The 25,112-nt window shown below is 38.0% G+C and overlaps 1 protein-coding gene across 1 annotated transcript; it reads right to left on the bottom strand.

Annotated features, from left to right (window-relative positions):
• Window positions 1–1,627: 1,627 nt before the first annotated feature.
• Window positions 1,628–24,415, bottom strand: LOC103136143 (RAS guanyl-releasing protein 1). Its single transcript, XM_007549257.2, has 17 exons — window positions 23,972–24,415; window positions 22,832–23,007; window positions 14,188–14,293; window positions 11,992–12,054; window positions 11,773–11,904; window positions 10,603–10,756; window positions 10,257–10,430; window positions 8,747–8,863; window positions 5,858–6,133; window positions 5,384–5,464; window positions 4,437–4,541; window positions 4,209–4,318; window positions 3,722–3,866; window positions 3,568–3,604; window positions 3,033–3,164; window positions 2,074–2,399; window positions 1,628–1,978 (listed from the first exon to the last, which is right to left on the bottom strand). The coding sequence occupies exons 1-17, from the start codon at window positions 24,103–24,105 to the stop codon at window positions 1,844–1,846; spliced, it is 2,403 nt and encodes an 800-aa protein (XP_007549319.1). The 5' UTR covers window positions 24,106–24,415; the 3' UTR covers window positions 1,628–1,843.
• Between the last annotated feature and the right edge of the window lie 697 nt (window positions 24,416–25,112).

The following is a 25,112-nucleotide window of genomic DNA, read 5'->3' as shown; positions in this document are numbered from 1 at the left end:
TGTCTTTCATGGGTTTTGACAGAGGCAAAAAAAAAAAAAAAAAAAATTAAACATTTCACCAGATGTGAGAAATACTCGCTCCTGTGAGAAAAGAGCTCACCTGTCCTAACTAGGCATGGGCCGGTTACTGTTACCAGGTTTTGAAACCAATGCATTTTTCTGTCCAGTCATTCCTTCTGTTCAAAATCCCTTTCTTGATTAGAAGATTTTCTAGTTTGTTTGGAACATAAAGTAGCTCTGCACTTCCCTCCCCTCACTTGCCGAGCACTGCTGGTCAGTTGGCTGAAAGAGGGCTACTCCAGTCTTTCCTTGCTTAGCGGAAAGACAAATTCTGCAGTTTGGAAATATCCCAAACAATTATGAAAAATAACAAGAAAGCTAACTTAATAATTTACTTGTTTAAGAACTAATACATATTTGTTTTACAGAAACGCAGGTAGTTAAATCTAACTTTGTCAATAAGTTAGTATTTGACAATTCTGCCATGCAACCTCAGGGCTTTCATGTGTTATGAACACATGTTTTGCAAATATAATTTATGTTTTCATGCCAAAGCTCTGCACTATCCCATGGCGAAAGAAATAATAGCTGATTATGTAACACACATATCTAAACAAGATGCAATAAGTAAGTTCAGGAGCAGATTTTGAAGGCTGACACAGAGAGGCGACCTCTAGGCATGTTGTTTTGTCATAGTTAATAACACAGAAATTCCTGAACCAGAGTTACAACAATGACAAACATTTAAAATCTATTTAAATGCAATTTAAATAGATGGACATATTTCAGATGTTTAAGGATCCAAAATGGAGAGCGATTTTTAACATATCTTTAGGGTCTTTCTCAAACGCTGTAATCGATATATTTCAATATCTTGGCAATAGTAAGTGACTGTTGTACTGTTGTTTAAAATGAAGGAAAAAATTCAGATTTTTTTTCCCTATCCTATTTCACAGTTCAGTTCAGTATTTTTCCCCTAATACATTTTTACTCAGCATTAACATTTCAGAATCTCAAACTGGCCCATGCCTGGTAATAACTGTTTAAACTGTTTTCATAATGTAGCTTAATTCTGATGCATGCCACCGAAAATCATTCACAAACTGTTGCTTCATCCTGCAATGTAGTCTTAGATAACCCAAACACAATCAGCACTAAAACTTAATTTCATTTTTCATCACATTATACCAAGTCACCCGACTCTCAGCATAGAGGTGCATCTCAACAAAATGAAATACATAATCAGTTAAAAAACTGAAGCTATATTGCACAGAATAATAAAATACAAAGTGATATGTGTCTGTGTGTGGCGGCACAGCATCTCACAAAACTCTCCAAAGCTTTGAAACGGCCTTTGTGTTGCAGTCCTTTGCTTCCTTTATTTCCTGTTGTTTGTGGATTCACTAGAAATTACATTTAGTGAATTACCTTAAATGTCTCAATGAGTGTCTGTTAGGTAAATGATGGCAGTCATACACATGACTGCTTAAGTCATTCCATAACATTCCTGTTTTTATATATATATATATATATATATATATATATATATATATATATATATATATATATATATATATATATAAAACTTTATTGACAGACATTGAATTTTGGGGGTTTTATTGCCACAATTCCCCAAATTAATAGGAAATACTTGGAAATTATGTGTATAATTAATCAGTTTCCCTGCTACTTAGATGATTTGAATAAACTTTTCAATGATATTGCAATTTATTGAGATGCACCTTTCTTGTAAAACACGCTCACTGTCCATGATCAATAAATTAAAATTAACATCTTCCACCATAGGGCGTTGGCACCAGTCTCTCTCTTCAGAGGCTTATATCTAAGAGGAGGAGTCTTCCTCCACAGGATGAAGAGCATGTTTCTTCAGATATGACTTTAGCTTCTCCACTTCCAACTTTGTCTCCCTGAGTTTCTCACGTAGTGCCTCATTGTCTTGTTGGAGTCTCAGGTTTTCCTGAAAGGAAAAATAAAACGGTAAAGATTGGGTTTTAGCTATATACTATAAATGTCCTGGATTAAAAGTCGGCAAGGCAGAAATTTCATACTCACATATTCCAGAGATTCATAAGTGCATTTGCTCTCCTCCACTGGCTCTTTGGGTTTTTGCAAGACAGAGGCTCTGTTCTCCCACTTGGCACAGTATCGTTGTTTTCTCAACGGCACGGGGCTGGGGCAGGAGGGGAGGATGGGCGGGACGGGGATTAGGAGAGATGACTGAAGGCGGCTGGCTTCAGGCGTCATCGAGGACAACTGAGGTCCCTCTGTCTGGGTGTAGCTGTGGACTCTTGCAGGCCTCCAGTTGGGGGTGATTGGAGATTCTGGGCTCCAGTCCCTCCTCCCATCTGACGGGTAAGGGAACGGACACTCTTCTGAACCTAAGGAGAGCCACCTTATTATTAATTTCTTCAAATAGACAAATAGAAAGTGCAACATTGTTCTTTTCTTTTTTGTTTTGTGGTGCTATATCGCTTTCATATCTTAAAGGACATCAAACACCACAAAACAAAATGACTAAGCTCTGTACGTCACAATTACGGACTGTTCGTTTTGCCACATTTGTGGCATCAGATACAAGCCCACACATTTTAAAGTTATCTCTTGGCAAGTAAGTTCATATTAAGTAAAACTGAAAGTTAATCTGTTCTGAAAATAGTAGCTTTCTTGCAGAAGGTGGGCAGCTTTAAAAATTACTGTAAGTGAACCAGTTCCCAATGACAGCTGGAGGGAAATTACCTTCACAGCAGACCTTGAACTCAACAGTTGTTTTGTTTCAGTTGCGGGGAACTTAACTCAGAAATGTAAATTGTGACTTTTAGCTTCATGTGGAGTCTGGCCGACAGTGATTTCAGGAAATAGTTTGCGTTTTTGAGATCAGGAGATAAGCTGAAAAGTCTTCGCCACCAGATGGCACACGTAGCAGAGGTTTTCTTCCACAGTTAGTAGTGAAAGTAAAAACGTGTATGAAAATTAGACTGCCTCTGCTGGGAACGCAATCAGCAAAAACCCACCCTCTGAGGTGCTTGATGCAATCGGAGTGGAGCTTGGTGTTGGACTGTCAACGGCGTTGGTCGATCGGGTGTTCTTCTTGCACTCGAACGCCACCTGATCCTTGCACAGCTTGTGGCAATTCATGCCGCAGTCTGAGCAAACCAAAACAATGCACATGTCAGAGCAGGAAGTTCACCTCACATCAACGAACTGACATCCCACTTCTCAATGAACACTATCTCTTCTGCAAATGCAACTCTCAGACCGGTGCAAGCCTACAGCCGAGCAAACAAATACTTCTTTCAGATCTTCTGCGGGACGGGGGAGGGGGAAATCTGTTGTTCAGAGTACAAGAGTGTTTCTTTTTTCTTTTTTTTTTTTTGTACTTTGTTCCTGTGCTGCAGGGTTCAGTTCGCAAAATGCAACTCAAAAAAACCACAGCTCACCTCACCTGCTCCCCACTACAAAAATGCATGCACCTCTCTGTGTTTCTAAACACGACAGTTAGCCAAAGATAGACACGGTGGAGTGAAACAAGACAGAGATAAAACTTACCCCTGCATCTATATCCTTGTTTGATGACACCCCATAACTGAAAATATGCAAGAAAGAAAACATATAAATGGATGCAACAAAACAGAGAAAATCACCAAGTTTAGTCATGCTATTAAAAACAAATTGTTTTTTTTTTTTTGTAAAGTTTACTTACAAACCCTGAGCAGTTGTCACAAAAAGTGGGTTTCATGTAAGTCGTTTCCTGAAAGTTGTGAACAAAACCCAGGCCCAGTTTGGAGCAGATAACACTGGCTCGCATGAAATAAGCCGTGATCTCCTCTCTGCTTACAAGACCTTTCCTTTAAAACCAAAAAAAAAAAAAAAAAAAGACAAATCCACGAATGATACAGTGTTTAAAAGTAAACATCTTTTAAATTTATTTTCCACATAATTCCTTTTATATGCACATTCTATTCATATCTACACCAACTCATCTACTTCATCTAATATGTTATTAAAAGTAGGAACATGAGCTGCTTGGGTTTTCATGTGACTATTTATAAGGTGGTTTATTGGTTCCTTCTGCATCTATTTTACGCTTCCTGTTGCTATGTTCATCAACAAATACCACTTTTGCTTCCTCTCCTCTCTGAAGGAGAAATGAACCAAAAAAAACAGGGTGCAACCTGTCAAATACCCACTTCTCTTTGTCCATGACACAGAAGGAGAAAGGAAAGCTTGCAGCAATTTTCTCAAAGTCGTCATGAGAAATAAATCCGTTCTGGTCTAGATCGTAGTTCTTAAACACAGACTGTAGAAGACGAGAAGAAAGCACGGTTGTTATAATGATGTCAGCGTGCTTTAGCTGCAGCAGTACACTGCTGAAATGAACGCATGCGGATGTGCAGTTTAAAAAAAGAAGCACTTACATCTACCATCCTCTGCACATGTTTGCTGATGGTTCTAGGATCGGGTTTAGGAGCCACTCCCGAAGCCCAGTCCACATAAACTGGAGGCTTGGAGGGGGTTGCTGGCTATAAAAAAAAAAAAAAAAAAAAAGGTTTATGTATATTGTTAAAAAAATTTAATTGAACAATATTTGACACATATATTATGCTGACATCGAGCAACAATTATACATTTTAGTATTAGCTCCTGGGTGTCTCAGCAGAGAACAGCTAAACAAACACAATGACTGTGCAAACTAATGTGTCCTTTACCAACCAAAAACCTTTATATTTTTTATGAACCAGAGCGATACTATGTGCCTTGGACAAAAACAAAATATATCCAAACTGACAGGTTAACGATCTTTTGTGTGGCAAAGTAACTTTTGGTTGTCAGGCTAAACTAAGATACTAGTGCTCTACAGAGTTATACCCCCCCCACCCCCCAACATAAGATTATTGATTTTCAGGCCAACCTGTTGTCTTCAGTGTTTTCAAAGTAAATTCCTTGGAAATGCAATTTTTTTAAATAAACAATATTCAAACTATGACCAAGAGATCCTACTTAGACTAGCAATCTCCTTTCCTGGATTAAAGTTCCCAAAGGACAGGATGAAGAAATGAAACTGGCTAATATTCTTTTACGTTTATTGGAGTATTTGTAAATTAGTTCGAAGATATGAAGGAAGCTTTAAAAATGTGGAGAAAGCTAGCACAGAAAATGGTTTATGATTAACTAAATCAAGTTCCTTCCATAAACATTTTAGTTCTCAGATCGCAGATCTAAATCCAGCAGAAAATCTGATGACTGTGTCGCACACACCTCCAAAGAGAGTGCAAAGAGCTTTTAAGACATCACCAGTAAGTTCCTGTAGGTTTGACCGTATTTCTAAGTGATGCACCTGAGATTAGCATGAGGTGTCACTCACCGGTGCTTTACAGTTCTTTGGTTCCCGTGCGTAAGACAGCTCATAAATCTCATCCTCAGTATAGTAGAGGTCCAAGGACAACTGTGTGAGAGAACAACATGAGCGCATGAGAGGTAAACAGAAAAGAATGTGCCCCTATGCCAGGATTTCTCCTTGAATTAAATGCTGTGTTAAGGGGAAATTCAGTTTCACAGGACAATCGTTATGTCTCATGGGCATTCTGTCCTTTGAGTGCGAATAAAACGCAGAGATATCACAACAATACAGCAATCTGAACTCGGTCTCATTCACATTCAGCTCGATACCCACACACTCATAGATCATGGGCTCTCATCACACCCACACATAACAAACTGCATGCTGTAACAGGCTCATTTTCATTTATGTATGTGTCTACAACTTAGTGAATCACATCACGCTGCGCAATATTTCACACAGTCTTAATATTCAAAGTTTTGCTGAGAGGTTTGTTACCGTCAACAGATGAACGAGGTCCTTATTTGCGTCCAGTTGGGACGGGATCTGCTGCAGCTGAATGAGCTCGTTAATGTGGTTGTAGAGCGCCTGGAGCTTCTGGACATTCACCTTGTTGTCATCCACATAGTCTGGCATGGCTTCGTTGACTGAAATAAGGTCTTTGAGATGGACACCGAGGATGGGAATTTTAAAACCTGTCACTTTGTTATAAGCTTGTCTGTAGTTGTCATAGTTTCTGCAGGAGGACAGCAGGTCCGTCATCTCGTTTAGTACCTGGGGAATAGATTCAGATGTAAAATACACTACAGTATATTTGAACCTTAAATGTTAAGAAAGAACAATATGATGGACACTAAAAGGGTTTTAGTAATTATTTATATTCTGTACTTTTACTGTCTGTACTTTTGATTTTGCGCAATGACTGCTGGTGGTTAGTACCAGCCCCATGTAAAGACAGCATAGGCAGATGTACATAGCCATTTTTTTTTCATGTTTTTGTCTGAATTTGGTATCTCAGGCCCCATTCACTCCAGATTAAGACATCCCAATGATTTTCAGGATCTCCCTGTCTGTTCAAACATCATTGAATCACAGCATATTCAGAAAACCTCCTTTCAGTGCTTTGTTCTCTCCAAATAGGTTTTTATGCAGCTTTTCCAGATTTACCATAATGCTACCATGATGGCTGTCGTCACTTCACTAGAATGTTTCCTCAACCTGTACGCACAGGCGCCAAAACCTATTTCCCATATGTGGGAAGTTTCTTTCCATCCATCATCAGCTTGGAGGAAACATCACCAGTATTTTCATGAATGTGTCAGGAAAGATGAAACCGAGCCTCCCTGATAGGCTCACACAGTATTTGCTCTTGTGTCTTTCTTGGTCCCATTATTCCAAGACTTCTCTTTGCATTTTTGAACAGCAGAATAATAAAAAATATCTTTACTATCCCTAGTCTTTCAGGGATAGATTGTTTATATATCTGTACAGCTTAAGTTCTGTCATATCCACTTAAATATCAGCCGTTTTAATGAAGAGAACGTGTAAAATCAGCTTCTAAAAGCTCCCAGATCTTAGATTCTGTTTCTGGTTAGTTTTGTTTTTAGATCGGTGCTTCATGAGGTTCCCTACAGACAAGCAGAATCAGTTTTCATTGATTCCCCAAATTGCACATACATGCGTATGTGCAATTTGGGGGTGTGGGCCCTCCTCTCCATCTTGGAGCCCTATTTAATGGGGAGCAGGTGGGATACCAATCTCTGTGCAGAAAATAACCTGAGCATGGTGGATATTATTTTACCACAGCAGGTAATATACTTAGTGTGTTTATTTAACATTTGACAGAGCAGAGCCATTTCTGCGATCGGGCTACTTCACGTCACACACAGGACCCAGATATGCACCATGATAGCAACCACCAATTTCTCACCACAGAAGATTTGAGCTTCCTCAAACAGTAAGCAGACTTTCATGCTCCACAGCACGTAACGGAGAGTGAACCTTAGTTTTACAGCACAGAAGAACTTTATAAGACCCGGCAAGCTCCACGTCATGGTCAATTTTTGAGGTTATGGTGTGGATTTAATCTGATGTTAAAATGCATTTCATGGAACGTTCCTATTTAGAGCTCTAGCTTCTCATTGTCTGGAAGAAATGACATCTTTCAAAGTATGGGAGGATTGCTAATATGTTTTGCTAAGTGTTGGTCAAATTCTTCGGTTGTCCCAGAAAATTCACTCTGTGGCTCCTTTCTTATTTCTTTTGGCAAGGGTTGATTTCTTGATCGTCCTTTATAAAAGAAAATTAGTTAATTGTATGCAGTAATCTTTTCATGCAGCAACATTTAAGGATTTTATAGTCAGTCATGACTCACACTGGCAATTATTATTGTTGTAAAATAACAAAATGTTTTTTATGTTTAATTTCTGTGGTATTTTTAACAAAATGTTGTGGTTAGGCTGCTGTTGTTCCTCTTTGGCAATTTATATAGCAAATACCATGTTTCAGTCATGAACTCTATAAATACAAGAAATATAAAACAACAATTATTTAGACTTTTGACTGTTTTTCAAAGCAGACAATTTCAAAACCAGTTTTTGATGTTAAAAACGTTTTTGCAGCCACACCTCTCTTAAAAAGAGGAACTTTAACTTTATACCTTGAGATTAAGCTACATTATTGTAGTCAAACCCTTAGATGTTAAATGTGGAAAAACATGCTGACTCATGCCTGTGCTCACTGGAGTAGTCATACTGCTTAGAGCAGAAACAGGCAGCAGTCACTAAATGCTGCCATTTTTTTAAATACCAGTTTTTTGTTACATGTGGCCATTTGCTATTGTGGTGAATAACCGTCAAACTGTCTTTGCTAAAACGTGTCTTTAAATTTCTTGTTGGTGTGCCCATATTTTACATCTCTAAATAACTGATCTCGTGCATTTCTCCTCATTTTTGTCTTCCTCACCAGTCAAATCATTGTAGAAATACTTGATTGATTAACAACTAAAATTTAAGCTGCAGACATTGCTATTATTGTTTTTTTTGGGGGTTTTTTTTCTTGGGTGGACACCGTCTGCAGCTTCCTCGTGCTGTCTTTAGCTCTTTTTTTTTTGCATATTTTTATTTTTCAGTCATGGGAATGAATGCCCCTGTTGTGAACTACAACCTGGAAAACTTGCAAAACAGATTAGCAGCTGTGTGATGCGGTAGTAAGTCCATGCAAGAAGAAATTCAACCTCATTGCGCAATGTCACATAAATTCAGCCTAAAGACCGGCGATTTGCATAGTTATTAAATTACAAGTGAGAGCTGTTTTACACAGTTTAGGTTCATGGGAAAACATTTGATCTGCGGCAGTTTTACTTTATGCGCCTTCTTTAAGCATTACCTTGGTTACCTCATTGGGTACATGTGATGTGGTGTCTTTCAGTCTTGATATCGAGCTGTGACAAAGCCCTCCCACCACTGCCATTAGTGTGTTGTAGTTGTGCATAAGATGTAGACACTAGGGGAAAAACACACACACACACACACACACACACACAAAACACACGTATCAGTGAATTCACATCGGCGGATAAAAAACACGCACAATTAAATTTGTTCCAGGTAGCCCTGTTATATAACTCTCAACACTGATGTTACATAAGCCACTTATATTGTTGTCTTTTTCTTGCTGCACACCGATATCTCTCTCTTCTTTGGAAGCCCTTTTTCTCCCTCTTTTCAGTTTTCTAATTTGTGCTGTCACTGAAGCATTATGGTGTGAAATTCGTTTCCACACCCATGGGTTTCGAGGTTGACAGCAATGAGCAGCAGCAGTCTGGTGCATTACTGACAGCGTGAGAGGTCCACCAGAGTACAAGGCTGCCTAACGGCTCCCTGATGCTAGTGTATCACTTCTCAGCAGGCTGCAGGCAGCTTCCCTTTGGAAAGCTTTTAACAAGCTCGGTCTGGTCAGCGACAGTAATCACAAGTCGGTTTTCAATTTTTCAGGACACCAAACTCCTTGCCGTGTTAGTTTCGTTTGATTACTTCAGTTACTTAATATTTTTTTTCTATTTGTTAAACGTTTAGCTCATTAATATAAACAATATCACAAAATATGCTAGACTGATGTTATTATGAAGAATTTGCAGAATACAGTGCCTTTCAAACCCGTGAACCTTTCAACATTTTGCCTCATCATAACCACATGCCTCCCTGTATTTAATCACAGTATGCGACAGACCAGCACAACATGATGTGCACCCACTGTGAAAACGGCATGGAAATTACACATCATTTTCAAAATGATAAATGTGTAGCTCCATCCACTTTTCATTAACCAGTTCATGCTGATGAAAAGCCACCCCACAGCATGATGCTGCCACCACCGTGTTTCATGGTATAGACCACCTGTCAAGGTTAAGGCCCAAATCTGGCCCGCTATAACTATCTATGTGTCTCTTTAAGTAAATAAAATTTCGTCAGTCAAAAAAAAAAAGCCAAGTCAAATAAAGTTCAATATTTAATTTTAAGGAGTATTCACCAAATGCAAAGACAACTGTTTATCAATGTTTTAAAAGTTTGTTAAAGGGTAGCTTTATCTATACATTCTGCCACATTTGTGATCTTGATATGGCAGATACGCTTTCTTGCAACAATTCAAATATCTTGCCACTTTTCCATAAGGGCCACATTTGTCCACCATCTTGCCAATATTCCTACCTGAGGTGTGGATGTCACATAGCAAAGTTCAAAAGCTATTCTTAATCTACCTGTAGCAACTGCGCTGACTTTTTAATGAAATCATTCATGTCATTCATGTTAACAATAGCAGACAGGATGATGCAAAGAGGAAGTGTCTCGAGTTCTGGTACTATAAATGTAGCAGTGGGGGTTGAGTTAACCACTACCTTTGCAACGTGGATAAACTTGGTGAAAACCTCAGCTCTCAGCTGAGCTGTTGGCCGACTCAGCACCATCAGCTGAACCCACTGGGAAATCCCATTGCACAGGGCGATGGAACGCTCCAGCACAGGGATGTCCTTCATGCAGCAGCTTCGAATGTAATTTATATAGTCTACAAACTGACAGAGAGAGAGCAGAGAGAGGACCATCAGTTGCTGTATGGAAACTTTAAGGGATTTCCCACGGGGGGAATTATTTAGGGTTTGCAAAAGAGTATTTTCAATCACGCTAAAGTGTGAAGCATATATAGCCAGAGGGATATTTTAAGCTCAGATGAGTGCACATACTCACTGATATTCTACAGAAGGATTTAAACTCCAGGAAAGTGAGGTGATCAGCCAACTCACTGGGTTCCAGGTGATCGAAAAGAAGAGAAACTTTCCTCTTTTTACTATAGTTAGCTTGAATCTTCTGGCTGGCTTTCCACGACCGTTCTCGTTCATTTCTAAAACACCAACACAACATATCCACATCAGTAAGAGTGAAACAGAGGTGGTAGCTTTAAAAGTGTGAAAACTGCTGCTGATTTAATTAAAAGTACACAGTTCAATCTAGGCCAGACCTACTGCTAGAAGTTTTTAAACCGAGACATTTGACACATTTTTCACATAATTAGTAAATCAAAATGACTAAAATCTCTCCAAATAACAAGCAACTTTGATTTGACTTATTTTCTTGACGGCCATATTCTTAATCTCACTGCATGCCACAAAAAATGTAGCAAATTCCTTTTATGACATTAAATGAACATTAACCGTTTTGTGGATGTCAAATATGAGGAGAATGCAAAGGAGACAAACAGAAGTAGGCCTCATTGTGGAGTAACTTTAAAGGAAAAAGAAGCTGTTTTGTTTTAAACCTTTAGTTAACACTGCTTAAAATTGTGCCACACCCACGGAGAAACTTCAGTCATTTTGTCATGACAGTTGTCTGAAACTAATAGTGAAAATGACAGTATAACCTACTTCCTAATTAATCTGGCTAATAATTATCCGACAACTTTCTGGAATCACAGAGCATTGGAATTTCATTACAAGAGGGTCAGTTTATCCTTAAATGTGGAAAATTAAATTAAATTGAAGACCAAATGATGACGTCATCATTGTCCAGCACACATAGCAGCACACTTAAAACTAACAGACTCTTGATCCTAAAACAGCACCACAAAAGAGAGCTCTGTGGAGAAAAGCTGCTATTTTTTAATATTTTTATTTAAGACATAATTATAATTCATGTCATAGTTAACATCAACTAGTCATGGTTGCTCTAAAGTAATCGGGCTAGAAATGTACTAGTCAGGATGCAGTCACACGCTGCTGGAATTTTGCAGCAACCACAAGGTGAAACTGCTTTCTGTTCCTTGCTCTGGATCGTGACTGATTTCATGACTGCAGCAAACTGACTGGGAGTCGTGTAGGCTTCATGTCGCAGTTGGCCAGCTGGTAAGAAATTAACACTTACATCCATTTGGTCTCTAGGAGAGAGCAAAGATGCTCCTGTCCGTGTTCTCTGAGCAGATCACGAAAGTCGTCCAGGCTGTCGGACAAGCTGTGGGGCAAGCGGAACATCATCCAGAATTCCTGAATCCAATGTCTGCAAGTTAGAAATGGCAACAATGTAACTGATGGAAAACAAGAGTTAATTTTTAATCTGAACCTAGAGGGCACGTGCTACACTGACCTGATGAGGTAGCATATCCTCTGGCATTCTGCTGGCTGATCATTGTCCAGAGCTGTTTTAAAAGTAAGCAGCAGATAAGGAGCTGACAATTTAATTTTGCTTGTTTTTAAATGGAATATACAGATGCCCCAGCATGACAGGTATGTTTTGAGTAAATACTGAGCACACGGATGATTTACCTGCAGGGGATCAAACTCATTAATACAAACTTAGCCCAGTGAACCAAAAGGCAAACACATGTGACATTTGGTCATGTGGGAGGAGGCATCTGTAACTCCAATGAGCATCACCAAATGAATCATTCTGGCATGCAAGGGAACGTGAACAGCAAACTGCACAAAGAAAATACACAACCCATGTCTAAAGCAATGCATAATCACTGAAAGCCATTGTTTGGTGTCAGGACACCGGAGATATTTAAACCAGCAATGTCTGCCCACAGTGTAATTATCGTCTCTGTGCTCTGGATAACCTTCACGTTGCACATGTCGCTTACCCAAACAATACGCCATTGATTTATTTACAGGAAACAGCCACCATTCCATTCTCACACCAATGAGCTTTGCAAAAGTATTCACTGCTTGTGAACTTGCTCACACTCTGCTGCAGAACGCTGCAAGAGCGTCAGCTTGTTTTACAGGGGATTTTATGTGGTAGACTAACTCAAAGTAGGGCACATTTCTGCATTAAAAGTTAAATAATAAATGGATTCCTAATTTTTAAACTAATAAAAATTAAAAAGTATAGAGTGCTTTCGTATTTAGCTTCCTTGAGTCAAAATGTTTATAGAGCCACCTTTTACTGTAATTGCAGCTGCAGGTCCCCAGGGTTAAGTCTTGTCAACTGAATTCTTTGGTGAATCACTCAAGCGCAGTTAGAATGAATAGAGAGCAACTGTCAACATCAATATTCAAGTTAATGACTTTGACTAGGCCATTCTAATGCTTGAATATGCTTTAATAATTACCAATCAATCTCAATTATTCTTGTTGGAAGCTGAATCTCCACCCGAAGGCTCTCCTTGCCTTGTCTTATCAGTTTAGTCACGGATAGTCAGGTTTACAGCTGTGCCATACTCTTTTCATTTTCAGATATCCAAAGCTAGAGAAGCTGTTTTATAACCTAACCCTGCTTTGAATATTGTTTTCCACAACTCTTCCCCTGCAATCTGTGCAGTGGCTCTTGGTCTCTAAGTTGTGTTTTGTCTATTAATATTCTCTAAAAAACCTCTGACACCATCACATAACATTAAAAGGTATATTTTTATTTAACAGCATTAAAATAAAGGAGGCTTCATGCCACATTTTACATATTTTTTTACTTGCAAACCACATTAAAAACAATGCAGCTGTGGCATATTAAGAGATGAATGAAAAATATGGTGTGCGAGTACTTTTTGTAAGTCACTGGCTCTTTATTGAAATCCCATTGAGAAACACGTAAAGGCTAACTACATCATTGGAACGGAAGACACTCGCACGGTTAGGCAGCGATTGGGACAGTCAATGACCCCCCGTGGCTCTTTCTTGATCCTGAATTGATCATTTGTATCTTTTTTGGTCTTTATCCCAGAATGAGAGGGTTTTAAAAAAAAAAAAAACATGTGCGTGTGAACTGATGGAGGGTTTCTGTGATCAGTGGCCTTTTTAAGCAGCAGGGTCTGTGTCTAAATATGGTAGATCAGAGGCAGAGGTAATTAACACCTGAAACCCAAGTAAGGTACTGTTCAGGGGTTTGTGACACCATTGTCTCTTCTTTGAAGAGAAGCTAAAATTATAGGCACTCCACTACCATGAAAAGACAGAAAAAAAATCGTCTTCGGGGTGTGAATGGGTGCAAATGAAAAGAGTCTAATCAAACATATTAAAGGAGACCAACAACAGTCAGGTAGTATCCTCCCTGTTACTGAATGGATGAGGTGCAAGCCTTAGTGAAGCAAAGTTGCTCTGAGAGAAGAAATGAATGCAAAATGGAGTACAGAGGGAGAAAGCAGGCCACTTGCCCATCAAGCTTTACACTGACAGCTGAAAAATCTGAGCCAGGAATGAGCTTGACTGTGCGTTGCTGTTGACAACCGAGCCCTCAGCGGGTCCAGTGAACCGGTCGTATGTTCACTTTTCTGCTCATAACAAGGGTTGTTTGAATCAAGAGACAAAGGCGCAGTGTGCATGCTGCTGGTGGACTGCTAAAGGATATAGATTGATGAGTCTGTCCAGCAGGTCGCTGGAGGACATGAGGAGACGATGCATGGTCAGGGTGATGTTCAGCACGTGGCTGGTCTTCCTCACGCAACCATCTGCATCTGAAAAGAAAAGAAAAAAAGTGCAATCAGCTGAGAGGAGAAGACATTTTATCAGTGACGGAGTATGTAGCAAACCAGCGTCATAGAATTGAGATGTTGCTAAGTTATGCCTATTCTTAAGCCAAATGAGAGAAGAGAGCACACATGTGTGAACAAATTGCTGTCTTACAGATGTCAAAAATATATTTTCCTTTGACTGTCATTTGAAAAACAGAAACAATTTAGGATAGAAATTAAATCCTTTCAAAAAAAAAAAAAACACATCAGTCTATAAGTAATAGTCAAAAATATTTTTTAAACTAAAAGTTATTTCCCCTTTAAAAGAAGTGCTTACATTATCATAACGATATGCTGCACCATCATTTCATTTTCATCTCTTACACTGTGGATTTTGTCATCTTCTGCTAAAACCTTCTAATTTTCTTAGCTTAATCTTGGTTTACTTCCCATCATATACTTTCAGTCACCTTTACCATAACACCATATCATCTTCTGGTTTACTTCACTCACTGCTGCATTTTGCAGAACTAGATCTTCCAGTTAAAAACTAGTTCCTTTCCGACAGGTGACATATCTAACTCACACGGTTCATTAATCATTACAGAACCCTGTAAAAATATTCACTCATTTTAGCTCATTAGAACCACAAACTACAAATCTATTAAAGTGTTTTTTTTTATGTGATACACACAAAGTAATGCATAATGATGAAAGGAGAAAGACTTGATTTCATTTTTTTTCCCCAAGTAAAAAAATATCTGAAAAGTGTGGCATGCATCAGTATTCAGACCCTTCACAGTGTGACTCCTAAATAAAATCAAGTGCAACCAAGTGTTTTAAGAAGTCACCTAATTAAGAGTCCGGATGTGTCAGAATTAATCTCAATATAAATTAGGACAGGGAAATAAACCAATAACAATATATATCGCAATAAACATGTGATCAATATTGATAGATAATATGTCAATAGTTCCACTAAACTCTGATCCCGAACTGCACAGCATTCTGGGGGCGGTAGGCAAAGTAAAGGCTTTATCTGCTCAACTTCTCACGATCTGCTACGCAAGATGGGTGACATAACTAACTCACTCACTTATTTGGTTACCTAGCAACAACCTCTTGAGTAACATGTGCAGCAGCAGTTTCAGGTTTTGCCACAATGCCTCATAATTGCTTAAAAATAATAAACAACGGCATGTAGTGAAAGGAGAAAATGAGTGCAACAGAAAAACAGTAAAACAGGTAAGATCATGACACCGGTATGGCAGTATTTCAGATATTTGAAACAAAAGGCTAATCGATAATTATAATCGATACCCTACCAATATGAAATCCTTATATTCTGATAAAAATTGTTTAGCTATATCAGCCAGCCCTAGAATAAATTCAGCACCTTTGTGTCAACCTCTGACATTTGTTAAAGAACATTTGTCAACAAACACCATCATGACGCTCAAGGAACACAGCATATTGGTCAGGGGTCAAGTTGTGGAGGAGATTAAAAAAAAAACAGCATCACAAGTTTTAAATGTGTCACACAACATTATTTAATCTATCATTAGAGACTTGAAAGAGAATTACGTTGGTGCAAATCCTCAAAAGCTGTCAGGCTAAACTGAGCTGTGCAGTACTGAGCTCATGGTAACATGGTAACTGTGGAGCAGCTGCAGAGATTCACAGCTTAGTGGGAGAATCAGTTGATAGGGAAGCACGAGTCGTGCACTCCACAAATCTGCTCTTTATACGGAAGAGGCAATAGGAAAGAAAATTTTTAAAGAAAGCCAAAAGAAGTTGAGTTTAAAAGTTTAAACGGTGGATGTGTGAATGTGCGCTCGACACGGAAGGACAAAATTTAACTTTCTAACATACATGCAAAATACTATGTACGGAAGAAAACCAACTATGAATACAAATGGACATCACAGTATCTAGTGTTTATTTCTAAAAAAAATAAATAAATAAATAGAAAAATAAAATGCATTACATTGTAGGGTTTCTCTGCTGTGGGAGAAGGAGGATTAATAATTCCTTAAAAATAAAACCAAAACAAAACATTACTGGTAATTACAGTATTTCTAAATCTGCATTGGTATATAAATCTTAAATTAAACATTTGCCATGTCTGCGGCAAAAAATGCATTGATATAATTGCTGTGAACTTTATACATGTTTTGTGTATACTTCATTATTTGACTCAAGAACTAATGACTTACATGAAAGTTGTTCTTTTTAGATCAGATTGACATGCAAATAATTTGACCACAAAACTCAACGTCAACCTCAGTTTTAACAACATAATCATTCTAGAAGTTATAGGCAAAAATTAGATTGATTATTAAGTATTTGGAACTGGAAAAAAACTTTGACAGGCTTCTTTGTCAAAACCTTTAACTGGAAGGTTAAATAGCTTTGTATAAATTTGTGTGACAACAGGTTGAAAAAAGATTTACCGCGAAAAAGAAAATTTCTTTCCACCAGTGCAAACACTGTTTCACCCAGTTACTCGAACTGGGTAAAACAACAATTCATACACATGCTTTAGTCATACTATCCACAGACCCTGCAGCGGAAGGTTTACCTTTTCCTCTGATTGTGTGAACCTCTGATGCTTGCCTGTCTCACTACCTTTTTCACTTCCTTTTTCCTTGCATGAGCAGAACTTCCTCCCTTTGTGAACAGACCACCTTTCCTTATCTTGACTGTGAGCTACAGCTGACATCTTGAGACGCGCATAGACAAAGCGATTCTTTCCCAGCCACAACATAGCATTAGACTGCATGTGAACAAAACATGACACGATTTCATAAAAAAAATAAAAATAAAAAAATAAAAAAAAAAATCGTTGCAGTGTCTTGCTTAAGACACTGCAGAACACAGCATATCTTCAGGAAATCTTCAAACCGCTAAAACAGGGAATTAGAGGTTAACCACATAGAGTCTGTTTACTGGGAAAATCATTTATATACTGTGGGAATTTTTCACCCTTGTTCTCTACAACTTTATAATCAGAAGTCTGTAGAAATGGAAAAATCTAGAGAACAAGCTCGAATAAAAAGCTTTGCAGCTCCCTTGGGACCATCAAGGCCATCAGACAACTGAGGGGGCCACGTTTAAACCATATTACCTTGAAAATACCTCAGACACCATGGCAACATGCTTTCTTATCTTTGTTATCTGTAAGCAACTAACCACTCCTGCTGCAGCTGACTAATCTAGCCCGCCATATCCTACATCGGCTGTGTTTCTGTTAGTAACACGCGGCTGCTACCGTCTAAACCAAGCGAGGGGATGATGACCTCATCCATCGAGTTATTGAGAAAGTAAAAGAGATTAATTAAATGATTTCTCAGTTTCAAATGATGTAACTGATGGACAGCTTCAGTGTATTCAAACGGTTGCATTTCTGACAGGTTCTTCTGCCCAAACAAAATTATTAGAAGCTTGTTTTTCTATAGCTATCACTTCACAAAGAAATCAGCTGCAGTGTCGGATCTACAACAGGATGTCATGACTTTATCTGGTAAACAATTGCTTCACAGCATTCCAACCACCAACACTCCCTGTGCAGGGTTAATTGCAGGAGGAAATCCTTTCTGGACCGTCTGTTAGTGATGGGAACATTAGGAAAGCTGCCGCCCAGCAAGTTGGAACCACGTGATACTGGTTGGTGATAAACACTAAGGAGCGCACGCTCTGACTGGCTCGCTTTTAAGGTTATCTTAAACATTCATCAGCCGCTCCAAACCTGCGTGTTTGCACTTTTCCTTGTTTTGAAAGAGGCTATCAGATGGGATGATCCCTTTGTTTTGTTTTGGTTCAAGTAAGTGGGAAAAAGGATATATTTGTGCTCTGAACAAAAATTCTGTGATCAGACAAGATGATGTGAACACCTTAAATACATTTTCAAACTTTTATATCTAAAATGTGGCAATTTATTGCACCCAAAAGTAAAGCAAGTACTGTTTATTTATTCCTTTTTTGTACTGAATAAGTTTTGTCAATTACATTAAAAGCAATTTTTTAAATACTTTTTAAGTCAAAACTGCTTCAGAAGCTGCTGGGGTAGATTTGAATTAAAATTATCTTCCTCCAATTAAGATGACAAACTCTGAGAATTTTAAATTGAGAAAAATAAATTATAATTGTATATACAAAGAAGAAATAATCAGCTGAAATATATTTAAAACACTTATCAGTTGCAAGAATGAAAAACATAAACTATTGTTTTGTATTAGTGTTTGCACAAAACACAACCACTTGTCTTTTTTATTTTGATAATTACTAATACTTTGTATAGATTAATTACCTTAAAATTACTGAAATAATATTGCACAATAAACACCAATCAAACTTTACCTGGCTAATACTAATTTCTGGTTTCCATTAAAACTCGGCCTACTTATTTCTATTTTATTTTTTTTTTCAAAGGACCCTAAATACAAAAAGGAAAATAATGTGCTGCAGATTTCCTGTCAGAGGTTGAATTATTTTGATTCCAACAGAAAATAAAGGAATTACATTTTCCCCATATATGCATAAAGGAATAGGCCCCTAAACTTTATCAGATTTTCTTTAAATACACTAAAAAGTTACATACATGTACAAGGTACTGATTGATTAATTTACAAACGATAATGGTGGAAGTTCTTAGTTTTAATGCATTTAATAAACAGGGAAAACCATTCAGATATTTCGATATTTAAATCACAGATCAGTCGACAAAGGGAAAATATGAATATTCTGGGATTTTCTTGGTCAATTTCTAATCATGAGTAGACAGAGTTTAAGTAACCTGCTTACAATAAAAAATAATACATATTTTACCCAATATAGATGACTTTTATTCTCATGACCTCACTCTCCAATAATTCTCTAATAAGCTCAGCTGACACATATGTATCAGACCAAAATTTGATTAATTCTAATGAGAGTAATGCAGCATCGCCCTTCCCCCTGCTGCTGAGCACTGCCAGTCAGATGGGTAAAACCCAGCCAGCAAAGCGTTATTTTTTCCAACAATTAAAAAAACCCAACGGTTTATAAATTCATATCATAAATTCTTCTAGTCTTGAAAACCACAGACAATCATATCATGGAAACCAGAGAAGCGCCACCCATCTGTTTCATTAAGGAAACACTGTTTAAAACTACAGCTTTAAGTAAGCAGCAGGACTGCTACCTGAGCAGATAGCCTGACTAATTAGGCAGCTAATATCCTCCTGACATACTACTGTTATTCTATAAAGAAAAGGATAGACAAAAAGGCATAATTTTTTTACCCAACATGTCAATTCACTGGTAACATGTTCATTCTACGTTTGCTGTTTTTTCCTTTTTTTTTTTTTTACTGAAATCAAAGAAACAATAAATAAGGATTATCAATATATAATATAATAATATATCATTATTAGAATCATAATGTTTTGATTTGCAACATCAGGAATATTTGTCACTTTTCTGTTTTAACTAAATTAGGACATGTTGTACATCTTTATTTTTAAATTACATCTTTATTTTTAAATTACATGTTAATACCCAGAGGCCTTGAAGTTTTTGTTCAAGCTTGCTATACATTGAGAATCACATACCAGCATTAACAGCTTTCTTGTGAATGGAAAACAATTCCCAGCTTGCTTTTCACAGATTTCCTTTTTCTGATAACTACAGCACAAGGACAATCTCACATTTTCTCTTTTAAAGAAACAGGCTCTCGTGCATTTTGTGAGCGAACAGCTCAGCTCGTGGTGCTGTGGGGGTCTGAGGGGAGTGATGATGCCAGCCATTGATCCACACCTCGCAGCGTTCCTGCATTTCAAAGGTTGGTAGGCATCTGAGGGCTACAGTTCAGGGAGCTGACCTTTCAGTTTGGCCAAGCTTGAAGCTCTTCTAATGGTAATCTTTTAAACTGTGCTTGCGTGTGCTCTCACATTTGAAAAAAAAAAGGTGGCAGGACTTGTGGACTGTGGGGGGGTTCATATGTGATGTGAGTCAAGAGCAACCGATGTGTTTGCCATTTTATCAAGAAAAGCCATTTAAGGAAAACCCCGACCATAATATACTGCACAAACAGATTATATCCTGTGTAGAGATATAAACATTTTTTTTTCGTAAACATGTAACATGTTAGGATCTAACATGTTACTAATCTATAAGTCTTTCCATACAGCTTCACTGATAAATTCTCTCTCCCTGATAAACCTGATAAGAGAGGACGGCTGTTATTACAGCCCACTTCTTCTTTTTCTGCAGATAAATGCAGTTATGAAATGTCATTTAATGTGCAGCCCATCGTAGCACATCTCCACTGCTTTTGCTGCATTTGCGTAACCAGGCAACGGCCATCTGAAAGCTGTCTCTTCAGAGACACAATCACCATAACTCTGAGAGCACTCCAGACAACTTGATTGAGACAACGATCTTTGACTGATCCAACGGCAGTCTACGCAATCACCACTGTGTCTTTTTTTGGGGGGGTACAGTAAATCCTCTTTACAACCATGTGATGGACGTAATGCATGAATGGTGCCTGGAGCAAGCTGACCCTTTCCTCTCCAACACCTCCAATCTCTGAGCACAAAACTTCTTCCCCTTTTCTCAAAAGCCTTCTCACTTCTGTGAGTCATTTTAAAAAACATTATGATGGTGGAATTTTATAATATAGTCACAACTCTCTCCACGGATATTGCATAATATCTGTGGATATCATACATGCTGCCACAATTTTTATCATTACTTGTATGAACATCATCACTTAGATACTATTCTTTTGAGATTAAAATAGAAGTCCAAATTAAATTGTCTAAAAGTGAGATACAATGTACTAAAAGAACATTTAACATGTAACAAAAAACAAAATGCAAGTTAAAAACTAAGCTTTTAATCCTATAAATATTGAAATATATTAGTTTATATAACAACATTCTGAAATTCTTTTAACCAAGCCAAATTGTTTATAACAGTACTTAACCACCAATTCTGTGATTTCAGTCACTGAATAGTAATTGAAATCCCAGCTTTCATTCTCTCTTTCAAAATGGATATTTGTAAATGTATGGCTTAGAAATCTAAAGAAACTCCTATTATGAGAAAATGAAAAAAGTAAAGCCTGAAATGTTATAAAAAAGATAAGAAAACAATATATTAGTATCAATTTTGAAAAATGAAATCTTGATCAGTTTTTATTTAAATGTGAAAGCTTTGAGGTTGGAAAGCCTCCCTACTAATGTTTAGGTCTCTCCACAGACATTTCAGAGTCAAACCAAGAGAGGAACTCATAAGAAATTTATTGACCAAATAAAATATTTCTTAAAAAAACTTACCAAAACTCTTTACTTTGCCATTAAACTAAGCACTCTGGATGGTGTTCGAGTTTATGGTTAAATTCAAACGATCACAAAATATTATATAATTGTCAAAAAATATTTACCTTATTACTTTGCATTGTATTCTGACATATTCCACAATTGTGCTCTAATATTATAATCTCTGTCATGTGAGTGTTTGATTCCACTTCTGGTGAAGTCTAACCCCGTGTAAGGTGTGACCTCTTGTTCTGACGTCACGCAATCCAAGTAAAGATGGCTGACAGCACTGAAAAACGGATTAGAGATTACATTTTTTGTCAGGTATTTTGAGAGACGTTTAAACAAGAATTCACATCAACGTAAGTTTCATGTTTGACTCACCATTTTTCCAAACATTTGTCATTTTCTTTTAGTAATTTTGGCTAAAAAGAACTATGCAACCATTTTTCACAATCAAACCACCCTACAATGACTTGAATACAGGCCTAACCACTGGATTTTACTGAAACTACATTCAAACAAATATCATCTAACAAAGCAAATCAAACCCAGTCAGTAGGCAGCAAACAAACAAACAAAAAAAAAAGAACAATTGCTTCAGCTTTGGGCATTCAAGTCATCAATCTTCATCACAAAACCTTCAAACACTCCCAATTCTCCCATTCAACTTCCCAGTTGGGTGTAGCTAAAGGCTTGCCTTGCTGAAGGCTTAGAAAATGACAGCTAAACTGGTTCACCTCATGTGGGTGCAGTTTGATTGACCATAAACACAGCATTGCTTCTTGAAAACCAATAAAAATGGGGGAAATCATCTCAAATTGTGGGTTAGGGAAAAAGGAGGCAAAAATGCAGAAGGTTCCTACGTCAAACAGCTAAACAGGTCTCCCATTTGAGAGCAGCAGGCACTGCCCATTGAACGTAAATGCAAATCAGAAATGGAAAACTCATTCATGGCCATTTTCCACATTCCTACTTCTGATGGTATAGTTTTCAACATCAAACAAAATCAAATTAATGGCGGCAAAACAAATGTAGGAGAAATAAAGCAATGCTTTAAACTTAAAGCTCAGAAATGAGGTGTAAAAGAAAGACTGCTTCTGCCCAAAATAATAATAAAAAAAATTGTAACCATTGTTCCTCCACAACAATCTACCAAAAACATATCCGGTCTGTTACGTTAAGGCGGGATATCAAACTCTAGAACACAAACCAGTAATAATCAGCATGGACTTACCAAACAACTCCAGACAAGCCTGGATGAGTTCTTCCCAGCTTGCTTTGGTGAGATGTCCCAGAGACATTACTGATTTATTTGGAATGATCGGGGATGAGACGGGTTTGTGGAACCTGTGAGGACGGCGAGGAGGAGAAACTCTAGACCTGTTGGGAGTATATCCTGGAGTCACCCTCCTTGGAGAGAAAAACAAAAGAAAAACAAGTGTAAAGAGGACTTCCTAAAGTTGAATCTTGCCATCTTATCTATAGCGTGAATGGACATTAATTACAAACAATAAAAATGTTACGAATAAGTACATGTGTTGGCTTGTGGGGCAGAGGTCAAGATAGGTGAGTGTAAATTTAAAATGTGATTGTCATTCTTTTGTGTTTTTCACATAATTTTATCACAAAAACACTGCTGGTCAAGAACAAATTTAATAAACAGTCTATGTATAATTAAGACAAGTCTGGATGAGAACAAGATTTCATTTTATCTGCTAACAAGTTGAGGTATGGAGGGTGTCAGAATTTGAGAAAATTGGCAGCATTTTTATATCTTCCTACCAGGTGATTTTATGTTGAAATTCAAACCAAACTCAGATTTCTGCTTTTCTTATCCTAAATTGCGTTTGTGTGTATTTTAGAGCCTAAATGTAAATAGCTCTTATTTTATTATTTTCTTTTGTTTTGTTATCTTTTAGCACTGCTTTGTGATGTCAAAACCCAGGTATCAAACGATGCGAAGACCTTAGTGGACACCTGATGTTATTTTTTCAAATATGGTTTGCTTCAGATTCTCCCGTAAGTTGTTCTAATTTCCTTCATTTAAATCTGGGCAGTACCAAATGAGAGCAGACATCCAGTTAGTTCAAAATCTAAGATGACCAGTAAATATGGAATAAGTTTCAAGTCCGGTATAACCAAGCAATCCAGACTGACGCACAGATCTGAGGCTTTAGCTGTGCGTAAAGACGCTGGGAAAACATTCCCCTTCTGTTTTAGGGACATCTTAAGCAGCTCTTCCAAGCTTCGATAACGAAAAAAACAAAAGATGTTTTATGCTTTGTGGTAGAAAGCCTAAAATCCAGACAGTTGTCGGAGAAAAGACCTCCAGAAACTTCTCTGTAATGGTTTCTAAATAAGAGACTGAACTTACATATCGTCTGTCCCCTTTTCGTCTGCCGTTATGCTTTCGTTTTGGTTCTCCTTTGACTGACATCCCATGGCGAGGTACTGGGCGACCAGCGGCTCAACCAAGCTGTCCATCTGCGTCCTCCTAGGTGGGAGCATTTCATCGCTCAGCTCGGTTCGGCTCGGTGCTCCTCCGCGGTCTCAATAGCATTGTGCTGACTCGTCAATGAACATTACACAATTAAGATTCACCCAGCCTGTCAGAGAGTGGGCGGCCGCTCTGCTGTCGGGCATGTCACTCACCGACTTTCAACGGTCTCTCTCTCTTTCTCTCTCTCTTTCTCTATTTCTCTCTCATTGGTTATTTTCCCTTGAGTCAGTCGTCATGTTCTAACAGGTTTATATCCTTCTGAACAAGTTCAAACAAGCGAACTGCTCAAGGTTGCTCCAACAAAATATAGACTCCCATTGTTTTGCGGTTCAGCCAGAAGTGCTGCGCATTTGATTATACAGAGCCTTGCAAAAGCATTCATGCCTCATTGGGATTTTTCCCGTTGGGTCACGTCATCCACAAACTTCAAAGCATTTCATTGGGATTGTACGCAATGAAACAACACAAACCGGTGCATGATTGTGAATGGAAAAGAGATGACTCACAGTTTATTATTTTTCTTGTAAATAAGATTGTTTTATGAGTGTGGTGCGCATTGAGTGGATTTAGAACAGATGTTTCAGGCTGCACTTTTAAAAAACTAATTTCAATCCACTTATCTATGATCCTGTTCGATTTTAGGTCATTATTCAGGTTCAGGAAAGTTTTTACCTAAGGAGATTGCAGACTTTCACATGAAAGATTCTGAGCATGCATGTGGCGACTGTGGAGAGGAACAACTTCCCATTGACAAAGAAGAAACCTCCAGCAGAACCTGGCTCAGTGCAAGCAGCCCTTGCCATCACAAAACTGTGAGCATATACACAAGAGGAAACAGAAGAACTGATGTAGGAGTACTTTCTATGTTTAAAAAAAGTAAATAGGAGATGGAGAACTTTTAGTTGTTGGCAGCGGTATCTCAAGTATCACAGCTAAACCAGATGTAGCTTCTACGGAGAGAAAAGATGGATGGATGGATGGATGGATGGATGGATGGATGGATGGATGGATGGAT

This window comes from Poecilia formosa, unplaced genomic scaffold (assembly GCF_000485575.1).
Source record: "Poecilia formosa unplaced genomic scaffold, Poecilia_formosa-5.1.2 Scaffold30, whole genome shotgun sequence".
Taxonomy (NCBI): Eukaryota; Metazoa; Chordata; class Actinopteri; order Cyprinodontiformes; family Poeciliidae; genus Poecilia; species Poecilia formosa.
The sequence above is the reverse complement of the archived record's forward strand: the minus strand, read 5'-3'. Positions and strand labels throughout refer to the sequence as shown.